General features: G+C 35.6%; 1 protein-coding gene across 1 annotated transcript; it reads left to right on the plus strand.

Annotated features, from left to right (window-relative positions):
- Window positions 1–9,453: 9,453 nt before the first annotated feature.
- On the plus strand, window positions 9,454–10,982 carry LOC107604706 (calmodulin-binding protein 25). Its single transcript, XM_016306353.3, has one exon. It carries the CDS (start codon window positions 9,907–9,909, stop codon window positions 10,615–10,617), a length of 711 nt encoding a protein of 236 aa, XP_016161839.1. The 5' UTR covers window positions 9,454–9,906; the 3' UTR covers window positions 10,618–10,982.
- Window positions 10,983–14,159: the final 3,177 nt, after the last annotated feature.

The following is a 14,159-nucleotide window of genomic DNA, read 5'->3' on the forward strand; positions in this document are numbered from 1 at the left end:
AGACTTCAAATCGGCAAGCCCTAACCTCGACGATCCCGTGGTAATTTCAATCCAGATCGGAGAACTGTTGGTAAGAAAAACATTGTTAGATCCAGGTAGTAGTGCTGATGTTTTATTTTACTCTACTTTTACCAAAATAAAATTATCAGAAAAATTGATACAACCCTCCTCCGGAGAGCTAATTGGGTTCTCCGGAGAGAGAGTCCCTATCATGGGACACATATGGCTAAAGACCACAATGGGAGAAATCCCTATGTCAAAGTCGATTGATATTCAATATCTAATAGTAAATTGTTACAGCCCTTACAATATTATACTTGGGAGACCCGCCCTGAATATATTCAGGGCAGTGGTTTCCACATTACATCTGTGTGTCAAGTTTCCAGTGCAGGAAAACAAGATCGCTACGGTGTATGCCGACCATCAAGAAGCTCGGCAATGCTATAACGCTGGTCTAAAACCAGTACAAACAAAACAGGAAGCTCGGCCCCAGGTTCAAGCAATCCACACGTCTGCCAACACAGCGACACTAGCCGATCTCAACCCAAGGGAAGACCTCGGCGAAAGACCTCGGCCAATGGACAATCTTCAACAAGTAACACTGACATCAGACGACAAACAATGCACATATGTTGGAGAAGCATTAGAAGGAGTAGACCGAGCAAGACTCATTCACATACTGCGTCAGAACGCCGACCTTTTTGCATGGACACCAGATGACATGCCCGGAATCAATCCAGAAGTCATCTGCCATAAGCTAGCAATCGACAAAACAATCCGACCAGTTGCACAGAAGAAAAGGAACCTCGGAGAAGAGAAAAAACAAGCAGCACTCGAAGAAACCCAAAAGCTCCTCAATGCAGGTTTCATCAGAGAGATTCGCTTCACCACATGGTTGTCCAACGTGGTAATGGTAAGGAAGAGCTCAGGTAAATGGCGCATGTGCGTCGACTTTACAAACTTAAATAAAGCTTGCCCTAAAGATGCATATCCACTGCCTTGCATTGATAAATTAGTTGATAACGCCTCTGGTTTCAAAGCTTTGAGTTTTATGGATGCATACTCTGGCTATAACCAGATTCTAATGCACCCAGAAGACCAAAGGAAAATAGCTTTTATAACAGAACATGGGAATTTTTGTTACAAGGTAATGCCCTTTGGCCTAAAGAATGCAGGTGCGACATATCAAAGGCTAATGGACAACGTGTTCCAACAACAGATAGGCCGCAATATGGAGGTCTACGTAGATGACATGGTAGCAAAAACACCTATGCAGGGGTCACACTGTGACGACCTAGTAGAAATCTTCAGACAACTCCGAGCATATAACATGAGACTCAATCCAGACAAATGTGCATTCGGAGTACAAGGAGGGAAGTTCCTGGGATTCATGTTAACATCTCGAGGCATCGAGGCCAACCCAGAAAAGTGCAAGGCCGTGCTGAACATGACAAGCCCAAAAACGGTAAAGGAAGTCCAGCAACTTGCAGGACGAATAGCTGCCCTGTCACGTTTCCTACCTGCAGTGGCAAACCGATCTTATCACTTTTTTCAGACATTCTCTAAAGGCAGGAAGTTCAACTGGACAGACGAATGCGAAAATGCTTTTACCGAACTTAAACAACACTTAACATCACCACCAATCCTCCAAAGACCAGAGACAGGTAACCCACTGTATTTATACCTATCAGTATCTAACCATGCTATAAGCTCGGTTTTAGTAACAGAAACAGGAAGAAAGCAAAGCCCAGTATACTTCATCAGTAGGGTGCTACAACCAACAGAAACAAGGTACCCGAAGATAGAACAACTGGCGCTAGCACTAATCACCACAGCAAGAAGACTGCGGCACTATTTTCAGAGCCACACAATCATAGTACGAACGGACCAACCGCTGAGGCAGATATTAACCAGACCCGAGCTCGCCGGCAGATTGATAAAGTGGTCGGTCGAGCTCTCCGAGTTCGACATCCAGTACGAATCAAGGAAAACACTGAAGTCATAGGTGCTAGCCGACTTTATATCGGAGATGACTAAAGACACACATAATACAGAGGTCAGTTAGAGCATACATGTGGATGGAGCGTCAAACAAAGAAGGCAGTGGGGCAGGGATACTACTAAAAGAAAGAGACAAGGTGGTGGCCGAGCAGTCACTACAGTTCCGCTTCAACGCAAGCAACAATCAGGCAGAATATGAGGCCCTACTTGCTGGACTGAAGCTCGCCCTACAACTACAAATACCTCGAATAACAGCCTACTGCGACTCTTCCTTAGTGGTACATCAAATAAAGGGCGAATTTCAGGTAAAAGATCCTTTGTTAGAGAAATATTGGCTCATAACAAAGGATCTAATTTCAAAATTTAAAGAATTTGATATTATCCATGTAAACCGAGAACAAAATACCAGGGCCGATGTGTTATCTAAGTTAGCCACAACACGGCAAGCCGAAAACACATCGGCACTGTCCCAGCTAACACTTGACAAACCAAGCTTTGAGCAAGATACAGTTTTGAGTATTACACAGGTCCCAGATTGGCGAACACCTTTTTTCGATTACATTAATACAGGCACCATTCCAAATGATGAGCCGAACTTGCCGTTCTTCCGAAGAAGAGCAAGCTTCTATACAGTGCTCGGAAACACCCTATACGGGCGAGGACACTCACAACCATTGCTCAAGTGCATCAGCAACGAGGAAGCCGAGGAGGTTATGGCTGAAACACATGAAGGAGTCTGTGGCAACCATATCGACGGCCGAGCATTAGCAGCAAAGATCCTGCGAACAGGATACTATTGGCTGACGATAAAACGGGACTGCATCACAAAAGTCAAAGCATGTGATAATTGTCAAAAGCACGCCACCCTCTCAGCAACCCCAGCCGAGGAGCTCCATACCATAGAGGTAAGCTGCCCTTTCGATAGGTGGGGATTGGATATCCTCGGACCCTTTCCGAAAGCGCCAGGCCAGGTAAAGTTTCTCTTAGTGTCAATTGACTATTTCTCTAAGTGGATAGAAGCACAACCACTAGCGCACATAACAGCATAAAAAGTGTGATCTTTTCTATGGAAAAATATCATATGCAGATTCGGTATCCCAAGAGAAATAATCTCGGATAACGGGAGACAATTTACAGATCACAAGCTCGCCACTTTTCTGAAAAATTTTAACATTAAACATCACTTCAGCTCAGTAGAACACCCACAGACTAACGGACAAGTTGAATCAGCTAACAGAATTATCTTGCAGGGATTAAAGAAAAAGCTCGGCGAAGCTAAAGGAGAGTGGGCCGACCTCATCCTAGAAATCCTGTGGGGTTACAATACCAGCATCCAATCCGCCACAGGGGAAAATCCTTTTAAATTGGTATATGGCGCAGAAGCGCTCATTCCAGTAGAGGTCAGCGTCCCAACATTAAGGACCGAGCTCTATAATCAATCAAACAATCAACAAGCTCGAAAAGCCGAATTGGACCTTGTAGAAGAAAACAGAGACATTTCCGCCATAAAGCAGCGAGCCAGAAAACAATACCTAGAGCAAAGACACAACAAAAGAGTAGTTCACAGGTCTTTCAACAATGGAGATCTTGTACTCAGACGAACAGAAGATGCTCGGAAACCTTCATCACATGGCAAATTAGCGGCAAATTGGGAAGGACCTTTCCGAGTCCTTCAAAACCTCGGAAAGGGGGCTTACAAATTAGAAACTCTTAGAGGAGAACAACTTCCAGGAACTTGGAACGTCTCCTCTCTAAGGAAATACCAGTCATGACATAGCCTGTATAATAGCGAATGATGGTACTCTTTTTCCCTCCGAAGGTTTTTTCCCAAAACGCAAGGGTTTTACTCGAAAAGGGTTTTAATGAGGCCGAAACAAATCATTGTACTCACAAAACTCACTGTGCAATCAAAAGAGTTCTCATCCTGACAGTCAACACACGTTTCATTTAATGAACGCTCCGATTTATCCGAGCATTGTCCTCGGAACACTAACATCACGAGCCGAGCATAATCCTCGGAATATTTCCATCATAAGAAAATGTCAAAGTTTTTCCAATCAACAGACTAATCCGAGCTTCATACTCGGAAAACAACAAACGCACGCCAAGCATACTACTCAGAAGAAGTACAAACAAACAATATCATCTAATTACTAAAACAAATCTTACCGCGCTTCCATTCAAAAACACAAGTACTACATTAGAACATCTACTATCATTTCTAACAAGCTCACTTAAACAGAATGGCTTTGACCATCTCCAATACATATATACGATTACTTCCAACACACTATCACAAAATTATCTAAAACATCATCTTTTATAAGATAAGTCATCATTAAGCCAAGCTATATGCTCGGAAAACAAAAGTATCACAACCAAGTTATCTACTTGGTACCCAAAACATTATCGCCAACTATTCAGAGACAAAGTTCAAGATAAACAGCCACAAAGTTTAAAACAGGCTACAAATGTTTCACTTGTATATTTGGCAATTTTTATCTTTTTGAAGGTAGAAATGATTCTGCCTCTGAACGCACGTTCGGGAGAAGCTAAAATTTGTAGTTTCTTCGTTTAACGTTCATGGTTGTTGATTACCCTTGAAAAATTAGGTGAAAAATTTATTTCTTTTTTACCAACCCTACTCTTTATTTTCTTCTCTAAAAGGGATACAGTAACTATTACCTTCACAATAGTTCTTTGTAGGTCTTCCTACTTCTTCATAGTTCTTCGCTCCAATTTTTTTTCATCAAAATAGTTCGGATTTATTTGAATTACTAGCAAATTGAATATTTTAATTTTTTATTATTTTTAGTATTCATTTTCATATTTTAATTTTTATATTTTTTATTGTATTTTTTATTTATATTTTTTAATTATATTTTTTATTTATATGATAAATATTTTTATATTATTTGCGTAGTATTCTGATTTTTCATGTTATATTTTTATGAATTTTTTTATTATTTTTTATATGTATATTTTTTATGAATTTTTTTATTTTTGTTTGGCTTTGTTCATATGATTTTTTATTTATTTTATTGTATTTCTTTTATTCATATACCAAATGTTGTTGACATTTTTTATGATATTTTTATTATTTTTTATTCATATGAATTTTTTTATCCTTTACTGCATTATATTTATGTTGTGTATGAAATTTTTTTATTTAATTTTATTCATATGAATTTTATTTACTTTTTATTTATGTTGTATTAATTTTTTATTTTTTATTCTGACTTTGTAAAATTTTTAATTGTAATTCATATATACTACGTTTATTATCAAAATTTTGTATAATATAAATTATGATCCTATAGAAAAAGGACAAAATTAATTATAAGTAACAATAGAGCTATAAATAATAAAAAATTATAGTCTAAAATAATACAAAATTAAAAAGCACTGACAGTACTAGAAAATTTATAGAATAGTTTTTTTTTTGTTTGACATTATAAAATTTATAGTACTCTCTTTTATAATTTTATTTTTTATTGTATTTATTTTATTTATATAATAAATATTTTTTATATTAATTTTGTTAGTGTTTTGATTTTGCATGTATATAAAAAAATTATTTAAATTAATGTCTCTTTTAGTAATTTTTCATCTAAAAGTGATTTTAAGTAGTATAATCCAAATAACATTTATTTTACTATAATCAGTTTTGATATAAAGATTGCCAAAAACGTTAACCTAAACTTGCTTTTCATTAAAATCAATTTTACAAAATCAATTTTATGCAAAGTCTCGTTTGTAAATTATAATCCAAATACACACTATATTATATCTCCTGACAAACTTCACTTCTCTCTTTTCATAAATATCATACTACATGAAAAGAAAAGTTGACCATCATTACAGGAGTACAATGGTATAGAGGAATGGTATTTCTAACACCTTAAGGGTGTGTGTGGTTGGAGGAATTATAAATAATTCCTAAAAATTTTAAGATGGAAATATCATATTCCCATGTTTGGTTCAAAGTTTGAAAAATTATTCCTAAACAAGTTTGATTCCAGAGAATCAAAATACCATCCTTTTAATTCCCACCTTCCCCTTAAGTATCTTTAATTTTCATGGGAATGGAATCTTTATAACAATGTAATACTTGAACCACACACACCCTAATTTTAAAAAAATTTAGTTTGGTTTAATTTAGACGGACAACAAGTATGATTTCTTTAAATATGGACGGCCATGATAATGGTTGTCTTTGCCGTGGCAATGTTAAGAAAATCATACCTATTATCTGTCTAATATTCAACTCTCTAACTTTTCTTTTAATCAAAATTAAACCAACCTAAATTTTTCTAAAATAAAAAATTTTGATCTTGATATTTTTTTTCAAATTAGAAATATAGGAGCGATTGAAGAGTATATATTTTTTCTAAATTAAAAATACAAACGTGATTAAGGAGCATAAGAGCATCTCTAGGGTTGGCAGTAGTACCCGTACCGTGGGTACCTGCCCGCCCCTACCTGGTCAGGGCGGGTTTAAACCCGACCCGGAACGGGACGGGGTCTGACCGGAGCGGGGTGTTGAGTGGGGTAGGGCGGGGTCGGGTTTAGGATAAACCCGCCCCTACCCGCCCCGGAGTGCATATATAATTTTTGGGGGATTAGGTCATTAGGGTTCAGATGTCACATTGTCACCGTCACTCTAGTTCCCAAATCCCAAACCCTCAACTACCCTCTTCAACTCTTCTCCAAGCCTCCAAGGACGACCGCCTCTGCTCAGCTGCACTAGACCACCCGTCATAGCTCGCCCACGGCCCGTCCCTGCAGCCGGTCGGTGTCGTCACAGCCACCGAGCTCACCTCTTCAGCTCTTCTCTAAGGACCACAGCCTCTGCTCAACTGCTTCGGTCACCTCGCCGCTGTCCCTTACTGAGCTCACGTCAGCGTCACTCCCACTTCTCTCCTCTCCGTCACTGTCCTTGCTGTCACTCTCCTCGCCAGCTCGCCTCTCCCGTTTACAGTCTCTGGTCTCTGCTTGCCTCTCCCTCATCGTCTCTCCGCTAACTGGTAAGCACTCCTCTCCGGCTCGCTTCTTCAGTTTTTATTTTAAGTTAGTTTTGTATGATTTATTTTTTATGTTATAATAGTTAAACTAAATTCATAATATTACTTATGATTATTGTTGATGGCTGATAATCTGATTTTGTGTTGTTGATGGATGATTTTGTGATGTTAATTGTTGATGCTTTTATTTTTGGTTTTGTGTTGTTGATGTTTTGATTGTGTGCATTCTGATTTTTGATTTTTTATTGTTGATGCTTTGATTTTGTCAAACTAGACTCATAATATTGTTTATTCAAACAAGCAAAACATTCATTTTCTCTGCAACATTTTCTTTTTATTTGAATGCAACCTGCAATTTTACAAAAATAATTTTGCTATGCATACAAGTAGACATAGTAGCACCATGAATGAATGATAATGAATTGATGATGTGATGAAGGACTCGCTTCCAAGTTGTCTTACAGTGGTTTTGCTCAAACTCACATGTTGGTCCCCAAAGATTTATATTGACCAAGATAAGTCCCTCTTTTGATGAATGGCTAAAGTTATTGGCTGCCATGGACCAACTCTAATTTGAATTTTTAATTTATTTTAGACAACGTTCCCTTAACAATTAACTAGCAAATTAGTTAAACAAGAATGAAGAATCACCCTAATTTATTTTTGGCTTTACTTTTAAAAAGATTGACTAGGAACTTGGAACTTGGAACCAGTCTTGTAGAGTTTGCACTTGGTCTTTCGATATAATTAAAAATTTTTTGCTGGGGTAACACTTGATTGGTTGTGGTTAATAGGTAAAGAGTGGTGAGATTGGTTAATATGACTCATTTTTTATATATTCTTAGCATGAGGCATTATTGAGATTGGATTTTTTATTTATTATTTTACAGAGTTAGAGTTAGAGTAAATATTTTTACATAGTTATATAGTAATTTTTAATTGCATCATTATTAGAGTTATTTTATTGGTTGACCATGAAAACTATATCTATGCAGATTGTTCAATTCTGAAATAAGTGTTGGTTGCTTCTATTTTTGTTACCTTTGCTTTAGAATTTTAATTTGGTGTTGCTTTCTTCTCAATGGTATTACTTTTATTTTTGAAAAATTATTTTACCTTTTTTTTAAAATGGTGCCAAATTATTTGGTAAAACTTTGTGTTTACTGTTTACTAATCATAATGCTTAACTTAACTAGTTTATATGTTGTGTTTTCAATGTAGGTTTGTTAAATGGTGGAAGAACAAGAATAATAATTGAAGACTCTTTTGATGCAATTTCTTTATTATGCTGTTAAATTTATAGTGATTAAACATTAATCTTTTTTTAATTTCAAGTTATTTGACATTGTATGAATCTTATGTTTGTATTTTAATTTAGTTATGAATTTTAAGTTTTTATCTTAATTTATATATGAATATATAAAAATTAGAATGTTATTTAATTTTTATAGGGGCGGGACAGGTACCCGTGGGGCGGGTAGTAGTGGAGTGCAAGGACGGCAAGGCGGGGTCGGGTAGGGCAAAAATCCGTCCCTACCCGCCCCACTGCCACTCCTAAGCATCTCCAACGGGTTAAAAAATGGAGCTGAATTCCTATTATGTCAGAGAGAAAGAAGAGTTGGAACGTTGGAGTGGAGAGAAAATGAATTCCCTCACTAATTTCAAGAAGAGGGAGTCCCTTTGAATGGGGACTCTCATTATTCAATCAACACTTGTCATTTGACAAAGTAAGTAAAAAAAAATAAATTATTATATAAAATGTTAATTAATTCAATAATAATTATAATAATTAATTATATTAAATACTGATATTTTTATTTAATTAATAATTTTTATTAATTATTTATATCATAATTAATATTAAATATTATTTATATTATTATAATAAATTATAATTAATTAAATTTATTTACATAAAAAAATACATTTAATTTTTATATTTAACAAAATAATTTTTTGTTGGGTTAGTTATTTTAAATAATAATTAAATTTATAATAATTATAATAATTAGTTATATTAAATAATTATATTTTTATTTAATTAATAATTTATATTAATTATTTAAATAATAATTAATTTATTAATAATTATAATAATTATTTTTAAATTTATAAATTTAAATTATATTATTAAAAAAAATTAATTACATTTATTTTAAGTATTTTAATTAATTAATTAAATGAGACGACAATCAAAATTAAAGTTAATTTCTTCTAATGGAAAAGAGAGAGATGCTTTGAGTTCCTATCGCTAAGAATTTAAAATTCATCGAGATACAAAAAACTTGCTTAAAAAAAATAAATTAAAAAAATTAAAGTTTGAATAATTGTTTTCGAATAATAATATTTTTTTATTTTACAATAGAAAAAAATTCCTCAATCTCTAAAATATATTTTTCGTAATTTACAGAATTAGAAATAGCGAGGGAGGTTGTGAGTCGGAGTGGGAGTCCGCCAAGTTGAGCATCAACATCAGCTTAGCTCACAGCACTCCGTACGGACAATCTGACGCGTGTCTTCTCGTCCCCCTAACAACGCGGTTTCTTTCTCACCCCTCTCCTCTGTCCTCTCTCTCTCTCTTCCTCCCTCCCCAAAATACCCCTTGCAACCTTCCCTATTTATCACCCTACTCTCCACTACTCTTCTCCTTCCTATCTCACTTCCTTCCCCCACACACACCACAACACAACACAACAAAACTCAACAAACATCCATAACCACCATGGCAAACAAATTCTACTTATTCCTTTGAGTAACCAGTAACCACCACTGCTTCTCTTTTCTTCTTTATTTTATTTATCACTTCATTTTCATACAAATTCTCTTCTTTTTCTTTCGTATTTAATTCAACACGCACAAAAACTCTCTCTCAGTCTTTCACTATGGCGTCATCCGAGAATTTGATTGAGTCATGGGCCTTTCGCCCTGCACTCGACACGTGGTTCGCCGATTACATAGCTCGCGACGCCGAAACCCTAACCAAGGCGCTTCAAAAATCCATCTCCGGCGACGACGTCCTCTCTCCCTTCATCGCATCTCCCAAGCCCGACGCTACCACTGCCGCTGCCTCCACGCCGACAGTTTCCGGCATCTCCGCCGGCTCCGATCAGGAATCTGCTCCCAAGCGCCGCGGATCGACGCTTCCACCGGCAACAGGGAGGGTTACTAAACGGAAGTCACGCGCGTCGAAGCGATCTCAGACGACGTTCATCACGGCAGACCCGGCGAACTTCCGGCAGATGGTGCAGCAGGTCACCGGCGTGAGGTTCGGGGGCGGAGCGGCGGCCGATATTGCAATGGCGCCGGTGCTGAAGCCGGAGCCTCAGAGACTTGTTTCCGGCGGCGGAGGGAGGTTTCCGGCCGGGGCAGCGTGCTTGCTGCCGACGCTGGACACGTCAGCGTTTTTGCTGGACCATCACCAGCAGCAGGTTGTGGGCCCGAACTCGGGTTCTGCTGGGCCCGGTGTTTCTGTCTCAGGCCCACTGCCTTTCTCCCAGCCCATGGGATTGGTGGATGCTTCTCCTTCTCTCGGTTCTGCAGATTTTGACACTTTCTCGAGTTTCCCCACTCTGGAGTCATGGAAGGTTATGTGAGAATTGAGATCAGACACACCCCAATTTTCCTTTCCTTTCTCCTTTTTTTTGTTTTCCCTTTTTTGCCCCTCTTGTGGGTTCAGGATATGAAGGCCTAGCTAGGATCTGTTTGTAAATCTGGGGAAGGGGATAGATATGGATAATGGATGACTGTATTTTCCTTTTTTTTTAAAAAATCTTTTTTTTTTTTTTATGTATTTTCTGTCACATAGTTTCTTTTATTGTTGTTAATGAGGGTGTATTGGAGATTTGGATGGTGAAAACTGAAAAATAGCTTTGTTTATTTAGCATAGTTAACCTAATCAATGCAATTAGATGTTTATGTATTAAGTATTAACAATGTGGTGCCTTATTTATGGCGGAAATTGGCACTTGGCGTTTTAACTCTCTTCCTTAGGGTTGTGTACTGAAATGGCTATTTAATTCTTTGCTTAAACTATAATGTATCATGCAAGCTTCAATAAATGTAATTTGCACCTCAAGAATTTTAAGGGATTGACTCGAATGTGCTGCGTGTCAACGTTGTTACTTGTCCAAATATTTTTGGCTATTGGTCCCGAAGATAGGACTTAGCTGGGTCCTGAATGCTCAGAGGAAGCTTCCTAACGGATCTGTGAAGTGTGAATGCAACTTTATGATTTTTTCCATTCTTATAGTCTTGTGGGTTTGGCTCAGTTTAGGTGACAAGGTTATATTCTCTTGTGATTTCAGTTTTCAGGTGCATTAAAGTGTGTCAACTGGTTTGGGCGGTTTAAATCTGTGTTCTATGCATATGGTTTCTCCTTCATTTAGTGGTTCCCATATAAGATGCAAAGGGCATGGAGGCGCGCTTTTATTAGTGGTTTAATTTAAAGTTTAGAATTTGCATATATAGTGCATAGTTATACCATAATTTTTTCTTTTTTATCTTTCACTATCAATGAAGGAGAGATTGAGGCGTTATTTGTAGGGCAACATTTGCCTTTTTGGGAGGATTTTTTTTTTTTTTTTTTTTTTGCCTATGTTTACACTTATATATTCGACAACCATGTCTATTTCTGTTATTAACATTGCCATAGCTTTCAAGTCACCGAACCCTTTAAGTCAATATCAAGTTTATAAAACCAACGCTTCTGAATCAAGCACCCAATATAAATCCAATGTTTACTTGTTTGTGGTCACTCAAGAGTGACATCGCTGAGTCCCAGTAATTAAACCACTATATGCCTATAAGTTTTAGGGTTTTGCTTAGGGATGTTAGAAGCACAATAATTAAGGTTCTTAAACTAGAAAGCACTAAAAAGTTACAAATTCTCAACGAAATTTTAAATCTATGACTTTATGTGTGTGTGTGTATATATATATATATATGTGAAATAGAAAAATTCATTTGAAATATAAATTATACTATATATATCTTATAAATAGTAATAGCAATAGCAACATGATATATTTTAAATGAATATATGTATCACAGAAATACTAGTTTCTATGTAACCCATTTTGTTGACGGTTTCTTCTTATGTATTCCATAATCCATAACTTTGCATGAAATTGGAAAAAATAATTTAAAGATTTATAGAAAAAGAATTAAAGTTGGACCAACTTGGGCATAAAAGTCACGTCAGACTAGCAAAGCCATGCCGTTGAACAATTATACTAGAATGAATTTAATTCTTTGAATTTGATTAATTTTAAATTGGTTCAGCAAACATACCATGTGACCATGTGAGGCACTTCAATTAACGGGTTCTTCACCTTATATTGTTTAGGTTCTAGAGCGTTTTCCTTATTATACATGTTGATCTTTTATAATTCTCTTCTCAAGTCTAACCATAAAAATCCAAAAACGACCAAGTCTCATGAGAAGCGTGAGCGCTTTGTTTTTTTAATTTAATTATTTATTTAAGACAAAGATATATTATTAAGTCTCTTATCAAACTACTTGTTATTAACTTAATCAAAAGCATACATAGGGTTTACTCAAGTCAAAAGGATTAATTAATATAAGAATCAAATATCTAATTCTGTTAGGTGGGAGAGAGGCTGACTTGGGTCTTGAGATGTCCCTCAAACAATTTCTAATAATATTACATTATTGCCAATAAATAATAAAGCCAAATAATTATTTCAGAATGCCAGGTGTTAGTCCACTAAAACTATAAAATTGCACAAAATATATACTTCATTTGGATAGGATATCTAGTCTGGATGACACTCGAAACATTGATTATGAATTATATTATAAATTATTTTGGTTCATAATTATAGTTAGTTTATAAAAAAAAAAAACAAAGGACATGATTGAGTAGTTTATTTTCTATTAAGAATTTCTTAAATCAATTAGATAAAATATTGAATATGGATACATTACAGGTCCTAAAATAAAGAAAACAAAGATTTATTTTCCCTTCACGTTTCTGCCTATGGATAACTTCTTCCCCAATGCATCATCACCTTTCTCTAACTTCTCATCACTCAACAAATATTTTTTCGCTGTGGAGAATGAAATAGGATGTTCAAGTCCTTCACCACAACCATGGATCTAATTAACATATAAAATTCCTTCAAAATGGATTAAAATAATTTACAAATTTTCCCGGAATTCAAAATGGCTTGAATAATTTATTATAAATAGCTATAAGAGATGAAAACTACTGAACAATCATAATTAATATTAATTTGATCTATTTATATTGTTTCAACTTCTTTTTTTCTCGGATAGCTAGGTACTAGCTAGTTCAATTAATATATGCTTTTAGTTATAATTTTTTAACTAAAAATGGGGATAGTAAGTTTTGGAATGGATTAGAATGGATTTAAAATTTTTTTTTGGAGGAGAGAATTATTCCAATGGGAGTTGAAACTTATTCATCAACTTCATGAGAGATTAAGATTGGTGAAACTATCAAATGGTAGAGAAGATAATGTAGTGTGAAAATTTGATAATAAAAATATTTTTTCTACTAACTCTTTTATGCAGATGTTACAATCGGAGATTCTTTCGGAGGAGATTACGATCTACAGTTTCACAAGTTCAATTTGGAGAGGGCTGGTACCTCCGAGAATTGAGTTTTTTGGTTAGTTTGTTCTAATCGGCAGGGTGAATACGAAAGAGAGGTTGAGTAGATTAGGCATGATTCATCAGAGTGACAATATACGTGTCCTGTGTAAAAAAGATATGAAATTTGTTCATCATTTGTTTCTTTTCTGTGAATTTGCGTGGCATGTATGATGCGCTTGGTTGATGTGTTTTGAGAGACCATAGGTCGTCCCAGGAACCATGAAAGGAATATTTGAGAATTGGATTGGCATGCATAATAAAAAAGAGGAGCAGAAGATATTGCTGATTGAATTCTTTATAGTGATTTGGAATATTTGGGTGAAACATAATAACAGATTTTTTAACAAAAAAAAAGTAGGTGTTAAGAAAATACAATAAAGGATGTTTTTGAACTATAAGAAATGATCTGACATCAATTTTTTTTGTTGTTGATGACAATGTTAGAGATAATAGAAAATTGATATTCATTGTGTTTGATTTTATTTTTTGAGTCTTTGTT

Source organism: Arachis ipaensis, chromosome B6, assembly GCF_059453495.1.
Source record: "Arachis ipaensis isolate K30076 ecotype BB chromosome B6, ASM5945349v1, whole genome shotgun sequence".
NCBI lineage: Eukaryota > Viridiplantae > Streptophyta > Magnoliopsida > Fabales > Fabaceae > Arachis > Arachis ipaensis.